At 43.2% G+C, this 21,165-nt stretch overlaps 2 protein-coding genes across 6 annotated transcripts; one reads left to right on the plus strand and one right to left on the minus strand.

Moving 5' to 3' along the window:
- Positions 1–2,316: 2,316 nt before the first annotated feature.
- Positions 2,317–11,238, plus strand: lnpk (lunapark, ER junction formation factor). 5 transcript variants are annotated; one of them, XM_062400836.1, is made up of 17 exons: positions 2,317–2,438; positions 3,838–3,908; positions 4,515–4,556; positions 4,682–4,732; positions 4,822–4,958; positions 5,070–5,128; positions 5,418–5,458; positions 5,637–5,720; positions 5,805–5,856; positions 6,005–6,121; positions 6,634–6,726; positions 6,827–6,932; positions 7,201–7,271; positions 7,375–7,545; positions 7,924–7,947; positions 8,236–8,385; positions 8,975–11,238. In XM_062400836.1, the coding sequence occupies exons 2-17, from the start codon at positions 3,882–3,884 to the stop codon at positions 9,202–9,204; spliced, it is 1,455 nt and encodes a 484-aa protein (XP_062256820.1). In that variant the 5' UTR covers positions 2,317–2,438; positions 3,838–3,881; the 3' UTR covers positions 9,205–11,238. The 5 variants fall into 5 exon arrangements, with proteins under 5 accessions (XP_062256820.1, XP_062256821.1, XP_062256823.1 ...); XM_062400837.1 differs by having other exon boundaries at positions 8,296–8,385; XM_062400839.1 differs by lacking the exon at positions 8,236–8,385.
- An 87-nt stretch (positions 11,239–11,325) lies between these two features.
- chrna1 (cholinergic receptor, nicotinic, alpha 1 (muscle)) lies at positions 11,326–20,308 on the minus strand. The gene is made up of 10 exons (XM_062400842.1): positions 20,153–20,308; positions 16,232–16,374; positions 15,557–15,601; positions 15,143–15,252; positions 14,859–15,054; positions 14,073–14,310; positions 13,231–13,454; positions 13,036–13,150; positions 12,826–12,950; positions 11,326–12,553 (listed from the first exon to the last, which is right to left on the minus strand). Exons 1-10 carry the CDS (start codon positions 20,205–20,207, stop codon positions 12,416–12,418), a joined length of 1,389 nt encoding a protein of 462 aa, XP_062256826.1. The 5' UTR covers positions 20,208–20,308; the 3' UTR covers positions 11,326–12,415.
- Positions 20,309–21,165: the final 857 nt, after the last annotated feature.

The raw sequence follows: 21,165 nt of genomic DNA on the forward strand, positions 1-21,165 counted from the left end.
AAAAGCGAAATATACCTTTTAATAAACGGTTGGATATCGGAGGTTTTACCTTGTTGGACGGAGGAGAGGCCGAGCTACCAGGGCCCGTGGAGCCGAGAGTCCACATGGACGTGGACATGTGTCCTCAAGCAGGTGTCTCTCACTTTTTGGACAGACACACACTGACTGTCAAGTCCAATAAACTGCGTGTCTGCCCATGTGCCGTCCGTGTGAGGGCCAGCCAGCAAATGGTGGCACGCAGGCCCTTCACTGAGAACGTGCAGGGATCACACAGGGAGACAATGATACTATATATAACTGTGGGTTTGTGTAATTTGTACCAGATTTAATTACATATAAATACAAGTTGCTGTATTTTACAGGTGAAATAAGACCAACTTTCGACTGGTACCATCACATTTCTCAGGGGATCCGAGACATTAAACTGGGGAGTGAATCTGCGCAAACGTCCTGATATAGGAGGTTTATTTTAGATCCGCTCCGAGCAGCGTGAGACTCCTGGAAAACTGCTGATCGACCAACACGATGCGAGCTGTCTAATGAAACCTCCGTGTTATCACAAGGAACTAGGTTAGATGGGCCATAATAAGGTAGAGTCCTAATTACTTATAGCACTTTGTAGTTTTGCTTTATTTGAAGAAATTGTATTTTCTTGATTCTTGTCGTCCTTGGTATGTACCCTCGGGTTTGAATGCACTTATTGTAAGTCGCTTTGGATAAAAGCGTCAGCTAAATGAAATGTAATGTAATGTAATGTAATGTAATTACAATATCTAAACACGTTTAAATCTAGTTCACGTGCACTTCTTTCCCAAAATAATACTTGATATTTTGTTTTATTTGGACATGACGTGATCCCTGGCTGGTTTTCCAGGTCCATTAGTTTAGCGTGTGTGTGTGTGCACATCTGTGAGTGTGTGTTGGGTGAGTGAGGAAGAGGAGCGCCGTCCCTGCTGTTCATTTTCCTTCTGAGTGTTTAATTTATTACGGGTTAATGAATCGGAAATAACATCAGCATCTGGATTACTCATCAGCTATCATATACACATCAACAGCACGTCGTGTATCTGTGTGTGCATGTGTGTGCGTGTGTGTGTGTGTGCGTGTAAAAGAGGGAGAGAAGAGAGAGAGAGAGTTTTATTGGGCCCATAACTCTCGGGACTCCAGAGGAAGCTGTGAGCATTAAAGCCGAAGGCCAGATCTGTGCACTCCGCAGCAGCTAATCAGAAACAGCTCAGATGGGACCAGAGCAAATGCTGCTGAATATTAGTGAGATGCTCCAGCGTCACCACATCTTCTGTGATGTGATAACAGAGGAGCCACTGTGGGGAAATATACTGTGTGTGTGTACGTGTGTTTGTGTACGTGTGTGTGCTGTTTGCGGTGGATTTGTGGCATCAAGAGCCAAGATGTCTTCTTTGGAATAAATGAGTTAGATACCAAATAAAACACAACGATATACTCAATGTATGACTGAGGCTCTGCAGGACTCACTGGCACTGTATTCCCATAATAAGCGACTTTTACTTGAAAAGAAATATAAAAAATACAAAGGAATTCTGTTAGAACAAATGATTATGATGAAATTAAATGGTGTCTAACAGTAAACGTGTGGGGCTGGGACTAGTTGCATGATTTTATATCATGACTGACAACTCGGTAAAATAAACCGGTCCTTGCTCACGTCTCACACACACACACGCACACACACACACACACACACACACACCCTGAATGCATTGAAGTCACATTACATAATGAAACGGCGACATCTAGTGGTTAAATGTAAAAAGCAAGCAATGTGTTTTTCCTTTATTTATACTTTGTTTCGATGAACATTAATGTGGTGGTGTTATGTTGCTTTGTGTGTATATTATTTGAAGTCGTACACTTTATTTCCACGTCTGATATCTAAAGCATGAATCATTTTGCTTTTGAAAGGTGCCGAGGAAAAAACTCTGCATTCTCAAATTCAATAATCGTCATATTTATTTATTATTTTAACTATTTGCTTTGTACTTTTATATATTATGATTGTTTACCCGATAGCAATGTGAGTTTATTAAATCAAAACCCATAAAACCACAATAACATTCTAATTACTACAGTAACTATTACCAAGTTAACTGTTACCAAGCAAAAATAACTTTTATTTTATAACAATAATCTATTTGATAAAGTCACAACGAGATAAAATCTTTGGGAAAACCACAGACTGTGAAGATGTTATCAAATCAAAAAAGACTACAACGCGAAGGACTCTGGGAAATAGAAAAAGTCCACCGTCACTGTCGGATTACGTCATCACCGGGTGACGTCCTCAGTCCGCGCCGAACTGGTCCCCAGGCAGCTGAGATGTCAGAACATCTGATGTTAGCTTGTTTCGGATCGAGTGTGAGTCACCGGGAATAACAGAAACACGCAGAACACCGCAGAATGTAAGTGTTTATTTAGCTTAGGTGCTAATTTGAACATGCTAAAGGAAGAGAAACAGAGAAATACCAGTAACGTCAGCGTGTTTGTGTCGCTTCCAGCTGCTCTGTTGTTGTTAGCTAACTGGGTTAGCACTTTGATTAACTCTTGTTTAAAATCACAACAAACCTGTTTTAATGTCTGGAGCTGATCTTCTGACTGTGAGTTATTCTCACGTGACTTGTCTGTTGCTCTCAGCGGGGGTCGAACGTGCTGTGTTGTGATGCTAACTTTAGCTGCTAGCCCTGTTAGCTGCTAACACAAGAGCTTCCCTGTCTGAATGGAAACTGGTGAAAGTTACACGTATTGGGAGCATTTACACTTAAACCACAACTTTGAACACAAAGTAAATGGTCGCATATCTTATTTAGCATTTATGCTAGCATGCAGTGGGAGCTGGAAACGATCCCATGTTATATAGATGCTGTTCTTGTCCTCTCTCTCTCTCTCTCTCCTCCTGCTTCCTGTTTCTTTATAATACTCCACTGTATTAACAGCAGTTACATCACAACTATCACACATGGCTTTAAATAAACCAAGAGCACTGTGACCAAGAGAGATCAACGCACTGCAAAGGAGGAAAACACATAATGCAAATTACATAAACAATATGCAAGGCGGTGGACTAGTGGCAGAGATTTGGACTATGGGCAGAGAAGGTCTCTGGTTCGTCTCTGGTTGGACTCCACGGAGAGACAACAAAAAGACGAACCTGGATTGATCTGTCCAAAAATCCAAGAGGATTCTCCCTACCCTGTCTAGTGCCCCTGAGCAAGGCACCTTACTCCCCCAACATCTGCTCCCCGGGCGCCGTACATGGTCGCTCACTGCTCTACGTGTCCTGCACCAGATGGGTCAAAAGCAGAGGTTACATTTCCCTACCTGCATGAGTGTGTCTGTGCATGTCTGTGCATGTCTGTGCATGTGTTTGGGACTAATAAATGCATCTTAATCTTAATCTTAATGTTAATCAATTTCTTACTGACGAGTATTAAAGTTAAATGTCTTCATACATGACAGTGTTAAAGTGACTTAGGTCATATCTAGTCTAAAGGTGAACCAGCCCTGAATGCCCTCGTATCTAGTGACTAGGTTTTGACCTTTATCCAGCGACCTTTATCTGTATGAACTGTGTCCTATGTCAGTTATTAGGAGAAGACTTACCTCACAGCGTGTGGGTTTTAGTTCAGTCGAGTAAAGAAGGAATATCTTCTCTCTTAAGCCACAAAATACAACAGCAGCCATTGTGTCCAGTTGTTCTATAGGCCGCTTTTTTAATCCTGTGATTATATAAGTGTTGTGACATGTTATAGCCCGTGTTATGTAACCATCAGTATCATGTGCTTTGGTTTTATGGTTCTACAGTGAGCCAGAGGAAGCTGAGCAGCGACTCGTTGTGATTTACAGACATGGGGGCTCTGATATCCCGCTGGAAGGTGAGTGGATTAGAGAAATGAGAAATAACAAAACTAATACATGTGTCATAAAATCATGTGTTTTTTGTAACCTGAACGAGGTTATTTTCCTCTACAGTCTGAAACCTGTTTCAAAGCAGAGTTTTTAATTAGTTCACATTAAGAGTATTTCGAGGATACTTTGGAGGGTGAGCCATCAACTCACGAACCCTGTGACCGAGCTGGAGGAAATTCATCTGCTATATATAGACATACTGGAGAAGTCAAAGGGAAAGAGAACGCTCCTGACACAGAGAGAGAGAGAGAGAGAGAGAGAGAGATGGCAGCTCTGAATCTGTGTCACGAGAGGGAAATTATCCAGAGGGGCTGAATGTGAGAATGTAAATGTCAGAGTCATCAAGGAGCTACCCCTGACCTGAAGGCTCCAGACATTTCCTGTAGTTATCAAAGCTTTTGACCGGGATAATCTCCTGCTGCATTCTTCACATGTTAAAGCCAAACGATCAAACCAATGTTCTGTGCATTTGCCTGAGTTCATGTCTGAAATGGTCAGAAAGCTTCGGAGACCCAGTGTTGCTTCTTCTGATGAACCTAATGATGATTCTCTGATCATTGTCCTTAATTTAGGCAAAGCCGACCACAGTGGAGCAGCTTGAGAGCATAGACAAGGTACTGGTTAAACATTATATCAGAAGTGATGTACACATTAATCTCAGAAACGTTGTGCCCACAAGTCCAGTTTACCAATAAGCTTATTCATACCGAACCTTTAACCTTATTCTTTCCTCCTGTAGGAGATAAAAGACCTGGAGGAGTTTAGAGCCAAAAACCAACGGCTGCAAAAGGTAAAGCCAAATCATCAACAACATGAAGTGATGTTCTTAAATCATTGTTTCTTTGCTTCACCATTGTGTTTGTGTGTTTGTTTCTGCAGCTGTGGATCGGCCGGCTGGTTTTCTACTCGTCAGTCCTCTACCTGTTTACCTCTCTGGTTGTTTACCTCCTCTACCTGCCTGAACAATGGCTGCAGAGACTGGCCATGGCCCTTCCCTTCTTCTTATACCCTGTGCTGTGAGTGCCCACATTGTTTTTAACACCTTACCTAAGAAGTGTCATCCGGAAATATTGTCCTACATTTTGCTTGAATGCACTCGGCTTCTCTTCTTTCTTTCCTCTCACCAGAGTGTGGCTCATCAGGAAATTATTGATTTTCCTCTTTTGCAAACGCACTGAGAGAAACAGTAAGTTGCTCGATCTAGTTAACAGATCATTGTAATTTCATTTATTTGCTTGTAGAAATTACCGATGGCATTTTGACTGCATACTTAAAGAATCTTTTCTGCATACAGACAGCTGAGATGACTTTAATGTTGTAAACAGCAGAAAATAAGAATTTAATTATATTTTAAACTGTAAAAACTTACACCACAAATGGAGCTGTATGATAATATAAAAGTATAAACTGTATAAATATATCAGTGATTGATTTAAGATGAAGGGATCTGATTCTTACCATGCTTCTGTTTTTAGATGATAAACTAGAAGACCTAAAGGTTTCCAAGAAAAAGATTGTGAGTGTTGAGTCCTTCATAGTTAACATTTCATTTTACTGACTGTTTTCTACGTAGTTTGATGTTCAGAGTCGCTGTGTTCTGCAGCCGACTACTCTCTTCTCTCGTGTGTTTTAATAAACGGCCATCAATTCAGCCTGCATGTTGTAAATAAAGTTTCTGTGGCTTGTGTTTCCAGCTCGAGGACGTGATGGAAACTGAGACGTATAAAAATGCCAAAGTCATCCTGGAGCGCTTTGATCCCGAAGCGAAGAGGAAGGCTGTGAGTGCTGTTTTTTTTCTGTGTGTTTCTGTGGCTGTATCTTTGTTTTATCTGACGTTTGTTTGCTGTTGTGTTGTGTTGCAGGAGCTGGAGTCTACCCCAGTGCGTCCGCAGATGACTCCCAGGCCAGGACAAGGTATGACACACGTCAATACAAAGCAGAATGATAAAGCATCACGGTTAAAGTCTGCTCAGTGCTTTTGGAGCGAGACGAGAGTTACAACAAGTGATTTATTGTCACAAGATTGCATCACAGATCAAATGAGTTTCTCTCCTCTATGCAGAGATTCGACAAAGAGGCGTGGCAATGAGACCCATGCCAATGGGTACCCCAGGTCTCATGGCGATGACGCCCCCACCCGGAGCACGGCCCCCATTGGGACCAGGGGGCACACCTGTAGGTAAGGAAAGACGCAGAGGTATTGTGCTGGATCATCACAGATGACCTTGAGAGGTTCATATTTCTCAAAAGAATATAACAAGATGCTGCTTTCCCATAGGAGTGAAAATGGAGACATTTAACAGATTTGTCTCCTTCAGCTCCGTCGTACAAAAGTCTGTGTCATGTCTGATTTGATAAATCTCTGATTTGAGCCGATCTGCAGCGAGTGAGAGGACGTTTTTGTGTTGAAGACATTTGTATCCCTCCTCCTGCTCACTCTACTCTGACACAAGTATTTACAATAGGTGTGAATGTGTCTCACGTGTGTGAAAGGTCAAACACGTCTGAAGAGTCAGGTCTGGGCATTTCCCAGAGTTCACATGTGAAACAGCTCCTGTGTTCTGATGAAGATTTCCCGGCAGCTGTCATGGACTGTAAATCCAGTTTCCTTTGACTTAGTCCTTTTAGACATTAGTCTGCGTGTCGGTCCCGTGTTGCCCCCCCACCTGACAGAACATGTCCTTCTCTCAGCTCCAGGAGGACCACCAGAGAGATCTGCTTTGTCTGGCTCAGTCCTGCATGGGGCGCTACCAAGGACACCCTGCTCTCCAATACCGGGTGTAGGTAGGTTTATAAAGTTCCAGAGGGAATCTCAGCTCTCAATCCTAGTATGTGTGTGTAGATATTTCAATTATATATTGATTCCTGTGTGTGGCTTCTTCAGGCATGCACCCTCCAGGTCCTCCATTAGCCCGACCGGTTCTACCCAGAGACAGAGGAGCTGTGGATCGAGTCATCGAGTACCTGGTGGGGGACGGACCACAGAACAGGTGAAGAGACATTTTCACGCATCTGGATGAAATGATGACGTCCAGAAAGTCTCAGTTCAACTTCACTGTGACATCACAATGTTCTGCACAGACACACTCATCACTGTTATTCGATCCTGTGACCCAGGAACAGAAGGAGATATTTTGATTGTATTTCCTTCAACTTGACTGTTAGTAATTCTGCTTTAGATGTAAAGACCTTTGTGTAAGGTCTCATAACCCTTAAATAAATAGTGTCTCTCCGTCTGGTCCTCCTTCTTTCCCACAGATACGCATTGATCTGCCAGCAGTGTTTCTCTCATAATGGCATGGCTCTGAAAGAGGAGTTTGAATACCTGGGTAAGATGTTGAATCAGAAGCCATTGCAAAACAAAGTGGAGATGTTGTTTCTTTCAGTTTCTTGGTTATTGTTTCTTAATTCTCTCTCTCTCTGTCCCTCCAGCATTCCGCTGTGTGTATTGCTACTTCCTGAATCCGGCCAGGAAGACGCGTCCTCAGGCTCCGCGGCTTCCAGAGTTCAGCTACGAGAGGAAGCTGCGAGCTGAGACACGCTCCCCTGCACCATCACCTCGTTCTGGGACGGACACAGAGGAGAGTGCGCCCCCCTCTGGAGGTACAGAGAATCACACACACACACAGACAGAAACAAACACAAGCAGTGAGCAAGAATTAACAAAACTGGGTCTCCTCAGGTTATTTTTAACTTTAAGGAATAACAGATATCTTTGATTTGATGCAGAAAACAACAGTCAGACATCGACCAAAACTAAATTAGGTATAAATCTAAGGGAAGGACAGAATTAAGGATGTTGGTAAAAACTTGAGACCTGAATATTTGAGCTTACCACCCGAGAAGAGCTTCTGTTTTACTCACTCTATGTCCTAACCGCAGTGTCAAATGCTTCTTCAGCGCAGTTAACCATCTCATTTGTTTGTTTTTGATTCTTTTCCCAACTTTAATGACGCCAACTTTTATTTGATCCCTTTGTAGTCGTTGAGAAAAGAGCCAGCAGAGGTGAGACACCATCAGCTTCACTTATCTCCTTCTTTTCAACTTCAAGACCATGTTTTTAAATTTAAATTCAGAAGTAAAACTAGATGGGGGTGAAGCTGAGTCTTTATTCTTTTACTACCCAATGAAGTCAGGTGGAAAGTTGAATCCTGTTCTTGCTGTGTGGAGACAACTTATGTCTATAATGTCCTCACAGGTTCAGCTTTGTGTGAAGTAGAAGCAGCAACAACTGTTTTCATTCGCTCCTCCAGCAGCTCGCAGACGCTCAGTCATCACATTCTACTTCCACAGCTCATTTCCAGGGCAGCGTTACTGGGAGCACTGGGTTTAACACTGTGATCTTGCCTCTAGCCAAAGCTCCGGCTCCGTGGAATCTGGTCCACAGTTTCCAGATCCAACCGAGTCCAAAGATCCCTCAGAGCGGACCTCTGCAGAGTCCAGGTTCCCCCCCCCCCCCCGTGCAATGTTCTGATCTGGCTTAATTTGAACTGATTTGACATGTTTGTTTGCTCACAAATTCTCAATCATTCCCCCCCTGAAATATGAATCCTGCCTGAACTGGGCTCAAGTCCCTTCCCCCAGTCTCAAGATGATTTTCTGTGTTATGGAATTAATTTAATGAATTAATAATTCGTCGGTTACAGATTGTGAACCTTGATATTTTAGATCCACGTTGAATCGGACTGAACTGTGTCTGTCACCCCAGCGTCTCTGGCTGAGCTGTAACGATCAAATCAACCGCATGAATGAATCTGTGTTGTTGATGGGACAGTTTATGGGATGTTATTAACACCTCTTTAATTTCTCTACTCACCCCAACACAGTCAACATCTTCTTTAACTGACTTTATCCTTAATTCGGGGAATGCTGCTCAGTATCTTTGATTTATTGCTGATTTTTACTCCCAACAACCGATCAAATTACAAAGATTTCAGATGCTCCCTCTTTCTTCCTCTTTCCTCTTGATACTTCCTTGTTCTCTCTCTTTTCTAGTCTCTATAAATGTCTTATCTACATGTCTTCTCCTCAGATGAGAAGGAGATGGGAGAAGATGAAGCATCCACTAAAGAAGAAGTACTGCGTGAGAGCCAATCACAGGAGGAGCTGCATCAGGAGGAGGAAGCCGTTCATGAGGAGGAGGAGGTGGAGGAGGTAGAGGAGATGGAGGAGATGGAGGAGGTAGAGACGGTACAGCGGGAAGAGGGGGAATCAAACCCGTGTCACAGGGCCCCCTGTGAGGCACAATCTCAGCCATCATAGCTGCAGAGAGTCCAGACGAGTACCAGGGCTGTGGGACCCCCTGTGGAGACAAAGGTTGATTGTAGTTTTTATCTTAAGGCTGTTTATCGATAAAGAAGCTTAGGCTGGTTTCTGGTTTTGCTCAACATTTGGTTACGAGGTGATGAACTGAATTAGTTTTAACATTCACACAGGATTTTATTGTGTTTTAAGTAGTTTGCTGCTTTAAGATGTGTTAAGAGTTCAGATAAAACGGCTGCTTCACGAAGGGTCTGTCTTCAGATGCTCAAATCTTGTGTCTTTTCACACGGGTCACATGAGTTGTCTGGATGGTTTTGTTTGTGCATTTGAAGACAAACCTTTAGTGTATCAGAACGTCACTGTTTGTGTTTACACCACTAAGTGTTTATTTCCACTCATAGTTTTAGTCTCTTGAGCTTTTATCCTAATGCTGAAACACTGAGGAAAACTTTGATTTATGCTTGCGTGTGTTTTTCATGACGTTTGAGCAGCTTGTCTCAGACAGGAAGTAAATGGCGATACGAACAAAAACAAACCCCCGTTGGTGCGTTGAAACAATATTTGCACTCAGATGCTTTGCTGCAGTTTTCGGCCAAAAAAAGATCAGGAGGTAAAACAACACTTACATCAAGTGAAAGGAGGAAGAGAACCAGATAAACCAGAGTCTGGTTGTTGTGTTTACATTCTATTGCTGGATTTTATTGAAGATCAACGGCAAATGTTTTTAACTGAACTCAGATCAGCCCGTGGTGGCAGGAGAGAGGAAATGAATCTCGGGTGGAGACGCTTGTACCTCAGGTTTGTCTTCTGATCGGTCGTTTCCTCGTCCAGGAGAGAGACATGTCCAATATTGAGGTTTGGAAATGTAATCATTAGACTTTGAGTTTATTCTAATCGATTGTTTTTGTAGTGGATTTTCTTTGCGATGGGTCCTGAGCTGAATTATTACCTCAAGGATGTAATTTGGGTTTTTGAGCAACAGCAAAAGAGGTGAAAAACACATCAAAGTGTCTACTCAGCTGTCGATTTATCTACGTCTCATTATAATTTTTGCCAAATGCACAGCTGTCTTATATGAATTTGACATAATTTGCACTGAATTTCTCTTTGTATTTATTTCGGCCGTATTTAGTTCCGGTTTTGCTCCAATGTTTGAAACATGTCACGTTTATCTAACACAAGTATTTTGGTATCGGCCTGGTTGTGGTTGTGTCGCCTCAGGATGCTAAAGACAAGTGTGTGTGTTGAAATATTTATTCTTTGTGCGTTCATTAATTTACGTGTTTTTTAAATGTGCCATCCGACTGCTGGTGCCTTGGCTGCTGCTTGTATATTCATTTTCTCACAGTGAAATCTGTCCAATGTCAACATTGAAATAAGAAGCGTCGAGAACTAGCGACAACAGATTATTCTTGTTATTAACGCAACACAAAATATGACTCACTGTCGGGTTCCAACACGGATCGAAGACTGTGGAGGTGACTCACATTTTCCTTCTTTTCATTCCCCGGTTTCTTTTTTGGTCACTTTCGCTTTTCCTCTTCTTCGACGCCTCCGAAAAAAAAAATGAGTTAAACTTTTTTTCATAGCTAGCGGCTAACATGGTGTTTCTTTGAATAGTTCAAATGTAAATATGTTGTATCTCCTGTGTCCTCTCGTCCCAGAAACGCAGGTTTAACAAGCAAAATATTTTCCACTTACAAGTTCCCTTGAGTGTGTTTCTCATTAGTTGTTGATCTCAGCAAACCCTGAATTATTTGAGCTCAACTTTGCTGGGACGGTTTGTACGAGCAGCAGAAGGTTTGAGTCTAGAGGAGAGACGATGGACTGAGGCTCATCCGTCCCCACAGCTGGACATTTAGTCTCCTCCTCATTATGTCCCTGCACGAAGCAGCTGATGTTTCCTGAAGCTGTTGCATCGCGGTGTGCCTGTCCCACGTTACTGATTTGTGTTTAACTGGTACTTCTCTGCCAATGCTGGTTGTCAAGTATACGCATGGCACGTCTAATAAAGTTTTTTAAGCAACTAAAGAAGCCAATAGTTGTGTTTTTAATGATTCAAAAATGTCGTCCTTGAGTTTATTGAACTGTGGATAAAACAAGAAGAAACAGTGAAAGGCGTCAACTGAATGAGATTTTATTTTTCAAGCTATTTCACAATCTACACAAAGAGAAATATAAAAAAAAACACAACTAATGGTCAGTGCAATATTACTTAATAGAACATTACTGAGTTGTCAAATTGAACTTGTCGCACGGCTGCAAAATAAATCAAGTTGCCTTCTGCTGTGAACACGAAGCAACGCTGCAGAAGTGACAGACAAGCCACACCTCCTGGAATTCTTCACTTTCATTGCATCACAAACTGTTTCAGTCAAACAACACAACAACACAACGCTCGTCATCTCACGATTCCCAAACAAACCGGATTTATTCTAATGATCAATTCAACCTTTATCTGGACTAATTTTAAACTAAGGAAATCTGAGTTAACAGCAGAGAAGGTCAAAGGTTAAATCATCTGCGCTGCGGAACTCAAACAAACTGGCTCCACGTTCACCATCATCTCCATCTACAACCTATGTTTTATGGATCCTCACTGAATAATAACCAGATCAGGTCAAACTGATTCATTGTGATTAAAGAATCAATTAAATCACCCAAAAAATGATATTCAAAACTAAATGAGCCTTCAAGACAGAGGAGAAGAGAGTGGAGGGGGAATTTACACTCCACAGTGACAAATCAAACCAGGTCACTGACCCGAGAGCAGTCAAAGTAGTTTTTCTATTTGTGAATCAAAACGTGTGACGTGAAGTTTACGCCTCGGATCTCAAGCCGTAAATATAAAAGTCATTTGAGCGTCTGCAGGCAAAACAAAACAATAAAACTCCTCAGAGAGGAAATCATCTCGTCTGCACTCAAAGACCAGGACGTGTCACTGATGTCAATTAATCCTTTTTACTGTTTGTTTCTCAGATGATTAGAATTCACTCGTTTCATCGGCAGCGGATAAAACCAAGAAGAGCTTCAAGTATGACCCATCAAGATTTCTCCTCCGTTTCAGTAAATACACAAACGCAGACATTTGAAAGTGACACCAGACCGAGAGACACAACAGTCAACTCAGTGTGTGTCTGTCTGTGTGTGCGAGACAGAGGGAGTTGTGTTATCTCGTATCTCCGGGTGACACATGTCTGTTGTGATGGGATCAGGCCCCGTACAGCACGTTGAGTTCGATGAGTCTCCCGGCGAAGACGGCGAGCGTCCCGACGATGCACACGGCCATGAACACACAGAGCAGGATGTGGTCCAGCACCATGGCCACGAACTTCCACTCCTCGGCCGCCTGGGGGGAGGAAGAGGAAGAGGAAGAGGAAGAGGAAAAGTCATAATCAAACAACTTGGACTCTGGAAGTTAAAACGTTTCTCTTATTTTCTGTGTCTTTACCTTCTTTTTTATTCTTTTGCATTGTTTCATGACTCTGAAGCACTTCGGCTCAAGTGTTGTTTTTAAAATGCTTAATATATAAAATGAATCTGACTTCACTCAATTTGCCTTATTGAAATAAAGCCTTGACAATTATAAAATCTCTGATCGTTAACCTTCGTTGATCTTACATTGTTCGATTCCTCGTCGGACTTCATGGTCTCAGCGATGTACTTCACTCCCTCGATGGCGCTGCGCACGTCAGGGTTCTTACTGATGGGAGACTGGTAGTTCACACTGGTGGGGTTGGGGTTACCTGCAGAGGAGAACAGGGACGGATGATTCTCTGGATTCTGATCTGATGTTCAAACACCGGGATTCAGATCTCCAGCCGGTCTGACCTGAGATGTCGGAGATGTCCATGTCGGTGGGGAACAGCCTCTTCTGTCGGATCTCCTGCCCCGGTCGCTTCATGGTGGAGAAGAACATCATGTTGGGAATGGTTTCGATGAAGACCTGACGCAGGCAGACGCACGTTTCAGTCAAAACCTAATCACACATGAAACCAACACTGAGGTACAGAACCGATCGGGGACCTTGCGGATCCAGGCAGGCATGGTGTGCGTGCTGGGCGAGCGGTGGTGGGTGTTGATGACGATGACGGTGATGATGATGGAGGCGATGACGAACACCATGGTGAAGAGCATGTACTTCCCGATGAGAGGAACGGCGCTGGAGGTGGAGGGGATCAGCTCCACGATGACCAGCAGGAAGACGGTGAGGGACAGCAGGACGGAGATGGACAGAGTCATCTTCTCCCCTGGAGACACAGAGACAGACGTTCAGACCACCCACCTGGATTAATACTTTAAAAACGCATATGTTTCCATAAATAAACTTTAACATGTTGCTATTTACTGCAATGTACTGTGTTGTCCTATTATTATACCATCAACTGAATATAAAGATGGCCGACGCGTCTCAAACGCCACCACCTTGTGCCGATGACGTCATTTGGAGGCAGAGTCGTGATCGTGTTGTGTAGCCGCGGCATTGAGGTCCCGCCCATAAGTGCGTTTGACCAATCGTGAGTCAATGTCAGCTGTCAATCATGACGTCTCATCCTTTTTCTGTCAGTGTCATAAGGACGAATAGAATTAGACAAGTATTAAACTTGTACTCTGACTTTTTAGTTTGGACCATGTCCAATATACTAACATGGAGGAGGTGGGGTTTATGACCTGGCCAGCCACCAGGGGGCAGTCAAGATGCTTTGGCTTCACTTGTATATAGAGTCAAGACCTGATGATGGGAAGTTCATACAAATGACTGGAAAATGTAAATCCTTATGGGTTTAAATGTAAAAACCCAGTCCCACACTTCTTGTAGCAGCTGGTAAATTCAGGGCGTGGCTCTAAACCCAGCAGGAGGGACCTACCGGAGTCGGTGGGCAGGTAGAAGACCAGTCCGGTGAGGAAGGAGAACAACATGCAGGGAATGATGACGTTGACGATGAAGTACAGCGGCAGCCGCAGCATCAGGAAGTGGTAGGTGATGTCCAGGTAGGGGGTGTCGGGGCAGCAGGTGTAGTACACCCAGTGCTTCCAGCTCCGGTAATCCTTCAGCACCCACTCGCCCGACTCCATGAAGTTACTGAGGTCCGGCCGATCGCTGTCCTGAGAGACAGGAGGAGGACATAATGAAAATACTCTGATAGAGAAGGGAATTATATATCTTTAAGTACTTTTATATACAATAGAAACGGGTAGTTAGAAAGGTAGAGCCTGACTGAGAGATTTATATATTGATAAAATAATTATAAGGGTTGTCAAACCCACATGATAAAGACATTTAACTGAATAATTATATTTTGCAGTTTAACCATGAACTTTATTGAATAGAAAAAACCTACAAACAAATATATAGAATTTGAATTAAGAAAATAAACATTTTTATGTTCACAACTTGTCCGAATACTTTATTCTGTAAAAGTAAAGTTTTCATATATGACAACATAAATATCATCTATTCACAAATATATCCAATTTATTGATATATTGATCGGACACTGTTTGGATCAAGTTGAACAATAATAATAAGTTATATTACACATAATGAATTTGTATGAATGGAATCTTCCTCCAAATCCCTTTTCTAAATCTTAATATGATCTATTTGTGATTCTTTTGAGAGATAGTAAAGTTTGGGAATAGGCGCCGCTCACTGGGTTGATGGCGACCAGCAGCCCATCATAGGTCCAGGTTCCCAGTTTCATGCTGCAGTTCTGCAGGTCGAAGGGGAAGTGGAGCACGATGATCTCACAGTAGCTCTTGAAGATGGCCGGTGGGTTCCAGGTGATCATCCCCGTGTGCTCCAGCAGAACTTTGGTTTGATGGATGATGGCGAAGTCGCCGTCGGCGCTGCAGAGAAGGAGAAGACGTTAAAGTGAAGCTCGATGTGTGTGTATATGTGTGTGTCTGTGTGTGTGTGTGTGGGGGGGGGGGTTACTTGTTGTATAGAACCAGGTCAGGTTTCCATATGTCGTTTGAAGGAACTCTGATCTTTTTGATGCCTCCGTAGTCGTCTGGGTTCCAGTTCAGGTTCACGTCCACCCATCGCTGAGGGGATGGTTAGAAGATAAAAATCATTTAGTCATTTCTGTACCAAAGACTCTTTAAATCTGTTTTTAATGGTAAAATATATCGTCAGGTCATAAAATAAACATTAATAAAGACTCAACAACCCAACAGGATAAATTGTTGAAACCCTCTCCATGTTATCCAGCTCCTTGTCAAATACATTTGCAAATTACTTGTGATACTTGAATGACCTGAACACAGTACTTTTACCAGTGAAGGAGTATTTTATTGTTGTGGTTCTGCTGCTTTTACTTATTTTAAAATAACCCACAGTCACATGTACCTGTTTGAGACGAACGTTACTGGTCACAATCTGGTTCACTTCGTCCTGAGAGAGGCAGAAAGAAAAGATGAGACAGAGGAAACCTGAACTTTAATGCTCGGTACAGTTTTCTTCTATAGGTCAACAGCGTATATGTAAACAAAGATCAATCAAAACTACCTCGAATGACCATGTTTGAGAGAATTTGACTTATTAGTTTGGTCCATGTCCTGTCTGCTAACATGGAGGAGCCAGGGTGTGTGACCTATACTGCATCCAGCCACCAGGGGGCGATCAAGGTGGTTTGGCTGTCATGACGTCTTCATTCACAGTCGTAAGTCAACTTGATTATGTTGTTTTAATCTTCAGGTTGATTCTTGACACAGTTATGAAGCGTTTGTCTGAAGTTACACAGTTTTAAATCTAAAGAGTTTCTAGTGAAGGTTAAAGTGGTTCAAATAAAAAACTAACTGTGATTTCTTTGTGTCCAGAAGTAAAGTCTCTTTAAAGAACTGCAGGTTAAGAAAAGAGCAGCTGCAGAATTGATCATTATTGATTTCTGTCTTTATGTAACAAAACAAACTTTATTTCTATTTAGTTTCTTCACAAACAACCAGAAAACGAAGCTTGAAGCCTCGAGGGAAAATCCAGAGGTAATGAGGTAATGATTTCCTTTTCTTGAAGCCCCTCCCTTACCACACTGATGAGCTGTATGAGCTGCAGCCCCACGGTGACCACCACGGCTTCACTGAAGTGGTTCACGGGTCGAACCACCTTGTTGTAGCCGGTGAACAGGTTCTTCACCAGAGTGGTCTCCTCCTCGGAGCAGAGGACTGGACCTGGGACACAGATCAAAACTGGTCTTTACTTGATGCTTAGAAGAAGCTGAAATCTTCTGGTCATATTTGGAAGTAGTATCAGTTCGTATACTGCACACACATACTTATACCATCTTATTTTGGTCTCAGTGAGAAGGACGTATTGTCATAGCCCTGCTGGTGCCACTGGTCCCCACTAATGTGCTTTAACCGGAACTGAAACCACAGCTGAAGCCGACAGGTTGCTTTTAACTGTGAGTCACTCGCCAAACAATTTCCCTGGCTAAGAACCGGCAACCTAAAACCCCTTCCTGGTGACTGAGGGAGCTGGAGCGAGGGAGGAAGACGGGGAAGTATCCGATGAGCGAGGGAGAGAGGGGGGGAGGGGGGGAGGGAAGGAGGCAGATGCAGACAGATCCACAGCGACAGCAGTTGACTGAGCGACATTCCGATCTGGTGAAAAGCCGTCGGCCCCTGAACGTCTCTCCAGGCGCCCCCCCCCCCCCAACCCGAGCAAAGTGTGTTCCTGGACCGAAGTTGATCCCGGTGCTAAGAGGCCGTGTGGGGAACCCGGGGCCGGCCAATCAGCTGCACATTAACTCAGGATCCGGTGGAGGTCGGAAAAGTTAACCTGCACTTAACACCTCCTCAAAGAAAACCTGCTTCCTGTTATTGAAAAAATAAAAATAAACTTATAGAGCAGCTTCATTTGTTGGTGAACAAGATGGAGAATCTAGGATCGACTCAAGGATACAGAAAGTAACAGATTACTTTCTAACACTCAACCTGCTCGTGGCTGTGAGGAGACTTCCTTTAGATTCACCTGTGAACCTCAACACTTTCTACTTGTTGATTTATTCAGACGTAAGTTTCTGCTAATTCTAATAAAAACTCAACTCTGTGCTGGAAACCTTCAACTGCTTTAACTTCACAAACCTTTTCAAGATTTGAATCCAAATAAGATTCATCTTTTAATGTTCTGGTTGCAGGATTTCAAAGACGATGTGTTGCCAGATACTTTTAGATCCCTCAAAGTTTTTGGTCATAAGCTCTGAGCAATAAACCTCACGCAATATTATTTCCATCAATATAACAAAAGTTCAACATATATCGATGTATTTCTCATAAAGACGAGTTTAAAACTGCAACATTCACTTTAAACTTTCAAGAATGAAACTGTGATTGATCGTGATTGATCGATATCCCGTGTTTCAGATGGTAACTTCATTTTAAAGTATTTACAAAAAGTAAATATGATCTTATATTTTCTGCTGCGACTTGAATCAGTGGTTATAACGACTTGTGTCATCTTCTCGCCCGGGTGTTGGCTCCATCACCGTTATCGTACACACTTTGTATCGCAAGTGTAACATTGCGTTGCTTTTGTTTATGTCATCGCGCGTGTCGTGTTATTTTGTTATAATGTGACGTTGCAGATTAGCATAGTGCTACCAAACACATCCTGACTCCAGTTACATCCTCCAACTGTTATTTCAGGAATCTGCTGCTGATCCATCCTCAGCCTGAACTGAGCAGACGAGCCAGGATCCTGTTTCATTCAGGAGCAGAGAGGACACACACACACACACACATACACGCACGCACACACACAGAAACACTGACACACACTCACGCTGACACACACTGACACTTTGTTTTTTGGTTTGGGAGCTCAAAGATCAGAGTGTTGCAGTGTACAGATGCTGTGTTCACATCCCTGATGGTCAGACATGGTCTCAGCCTGTCTGTCTGTCTCCCTGTCTGTCTCCCTGTCTGTCTCCCTGTCTGTCTCCCTGTCTGTTGTCCTGCGAGCATGCTTTGATGTGGCCCCGTACAGAAATAGAAGGGAGGCGGGACAGAGGAGCCACTTGGAGCTGTCAATCATTGCCCCCTCCTCACTCGGCAGGACACTGAGGTGATGCAGCTTCGAGGCTCGTTCCAGTTTCTGTCTTGAAGCTGGAAACTAATGTAAAGTGTGGATGTGGAGATAAGTTTGAGTTTAACTTGAGTCCATAATGAGTGGAAACAGTTTGCTGCTGAAGAAAGGGAATCTGGACATTTCATACATCAGCTCCTAAAGATATTAGATAAATCCTGTTTTTGCTCTAATGACCAGAGAAAGTGACCAAACCACATGAGGAGCTTTCATATTAAGAAGCGATGCTCGTTCTATAGGAAGAAGCCAAACTGTTATTAACGATGTCAACAAGATGATTTACCTCTCAAATCAAAGGATGTTGATTTATTTAACTGTCTTGAACATTTTTCAACGTCAGCACTCAGCTCCTGTGAATAAAACCCTGAGGATGATTTATCAAGCAGCGTTTTTTATTGCACATTTGCAGCGATAATGCTCGACTGGTGCCCCCCCCCCCATCTCTGAATAAAACGAATCGACCGGTAATCTCTCGGGTGCAGACGCTGAATGTTTGACTATCGAACGTAAATAAGAGATAAACACTGGGAATATAAAATAATATATAGTTTTTATTTACATTACGTCTGATCGAATCTCTGGACTCGGCTTTTATCTCTGGATGAATGATTCTATACATCAGGGCGAGTCGATTCCGTTTTAAATCTGCATACTGAGCCGTAATTAGGCCTTTTTCTCGACTCTGGGGAAATTCCCTGCTTCTTAATCTCTTCTACAGTTAATCTGAAATCTCACATGTTGTATATTTGGGATGCAGCCGTAACCCTAATGCTTCCTGACAGGTGTGAGGTGATCATGAAATCTGGTGTTAAGGTGATGTGTCCAGCAATTAAAGTTGTGTCTGTATTTGCTTTTCACTCCTTAATGGATGAACAGGACATGTTGGAATCAGCGTCTTCTTCCTGTCTGAGCTTTTAATGTCTCCACAGGCTGAAGTCCCATCATGACATCACAGCACAAACGTCTCTGATTACCTAGCGCCACCTTGATCTTGTGACTTTGTGCTCGAACACAGGTTTTGTTTTGGTTTGTCACGATTCACCAGATCTAAATTCTTTCTTCTTAATAACAGAGTTAAACCAGATTTCTTCTTCTTCTTCTTCTTCTTCTTCTTCTTCTTCTTCTTCTTCTTCTTCTTCTTCTTCTTCTTCTTCTTCTTCTTCTTCTTCTTCTTCTTCTTCTTCTTCTTCTTCTTCTTCCTCTTCCACGTTGAGGGGAAGCCGGGTCCACTCTGCTGTCTGAGCGCACAGCACTCAAAAGGTCACAGGTTTAATTCCCCCAAGAGGTGGTGTGTGCATCAACAAGCAGGTGTCCCATCCACGTGTCCTTGGACAAAAGACTCTAATCCATACCTGCTCACTGGTTATAAATCACTGCTGGGGGGGAGGTGGGGGGGCGGGGGACAGGGGACACCAGCTACAGTAAATGCCTTAAATATAAATGCAGCATGGAATGTGAACAATGCCGAGCGGCTTCTTGAAGGACAAATGCTGACAGTGGTTTCTCAAAGTGTTTTGCATGGAAAGCAACAAGCTGGACAGTTATAATTAAAGATTTAGGTTTATGCCACTGGTGAAGTCACAGTGAGGATGAGGCTCACAATAAGGAATCATCCAAGATGAGAAATATGAGTTTTATGAGTCTTTGAGCCTTCTTTTGGTGGTGGGTGGTTCTCCAGTCTCTTGTCAGGAAACTGTGTCCAGTAGCATGACACACTTGTCCACAAAGAACATGACATGAACATGTGTGATACTGTTCTTACAATGGAGACACTCGTCCATCAGAGCTCAGTCCGTCTCTGACAGCTGAACAAAACCAGTTTCTGACATTAACATGGTTCTTATCATTCAAATAGAAACTTACCAGCGAATGCAGTGAGAATCCCCACCAGCAGAATCTGGATCCTGGAAAGATTCATATCTCCACCGGACCTTTTCGTGATCTACAGCATGGGGTTCACCAGTGGGTCGTGAACCAGTTAGCAGCCTTCACTGGGAGTCGGACGTGTGCACTGGAGCCGTCGCTCTGGAGTCTGAAGTGAGTCCTGGGAACGGTGGAACAGTGGGTCGACCAGTATGTGAACTGTGAGCTCTGGTTTCTAGTGGGCAGATCCGTTCCACCTCCCCCACCCAACAACATCCGAACCTCTCATCACACTGCGGGGCACGAGAGACAGCTGGGTGAGTGTGTGTCTGTGTGTGTGAGTGTGTGTTGAATATGCACAAATCAACACCAGCTCCTTCTGCACATACCTTTTATACATCGCTGTAACGAGGAGCCCTCGTTACACGACCTCGCTCGTTTGCACCGAATCAAAGAGGCCGAGGCTGCGTGTGAATTTCAGATAACCTGCTGGCACGCAGGAATCAGAATAAAGACACAACCCTGTGAACTACTGTCATCGATTCTCCACAGGTGGCAGGGGGGGGGGGGGCTCCAATAAAGAGTCTGGTATCAGTGAGACATGTGCTGAAGGGAGCGAGGGGCATAAAGAGAGAGAGAGAGAGAGAGAGAGAGAGAGAGGAGGGGAGACAAAACAGATGGACAGACAGACAGGGACAGAGAGGAGGACAGCTGAGACCTGTCACTGATGGAATGACAAACATGCACTCACACAAACACACACACACACACACACACACACACACACACACACACACACACACCAGTACCCAACACGATGGGAACCTCACCAGTAGTGTGATTTCCAAACTACAACCGACTTAAAACCATAAATAATATCTTAAAAATGTCAACAAGTTGAATAAGATGAGTTCAGTTAGAAATCAGTGATAATATAAATGAATGGACTTTGGTTCGATGACAGAAAATCTTTGAAGAGGATCTTTCCCAAGAAACTCTGCCCGAGCTGAAGT

The sequence above is a fragment of the Platichthys flesus genome, chromosome 12 (assembly GCF_949316205.1).
Source record: "Platichthys flesus chromosome 12, fPlaFle2.1, whole genome shotgun sequence".
Classification (NCBI taxonomy): Eukaryota; Metazoa; Chordata; class Actinopteri; order Pleuronectiformes; family Pleuronectidae; genus Platichthys; species Platichthys flesus.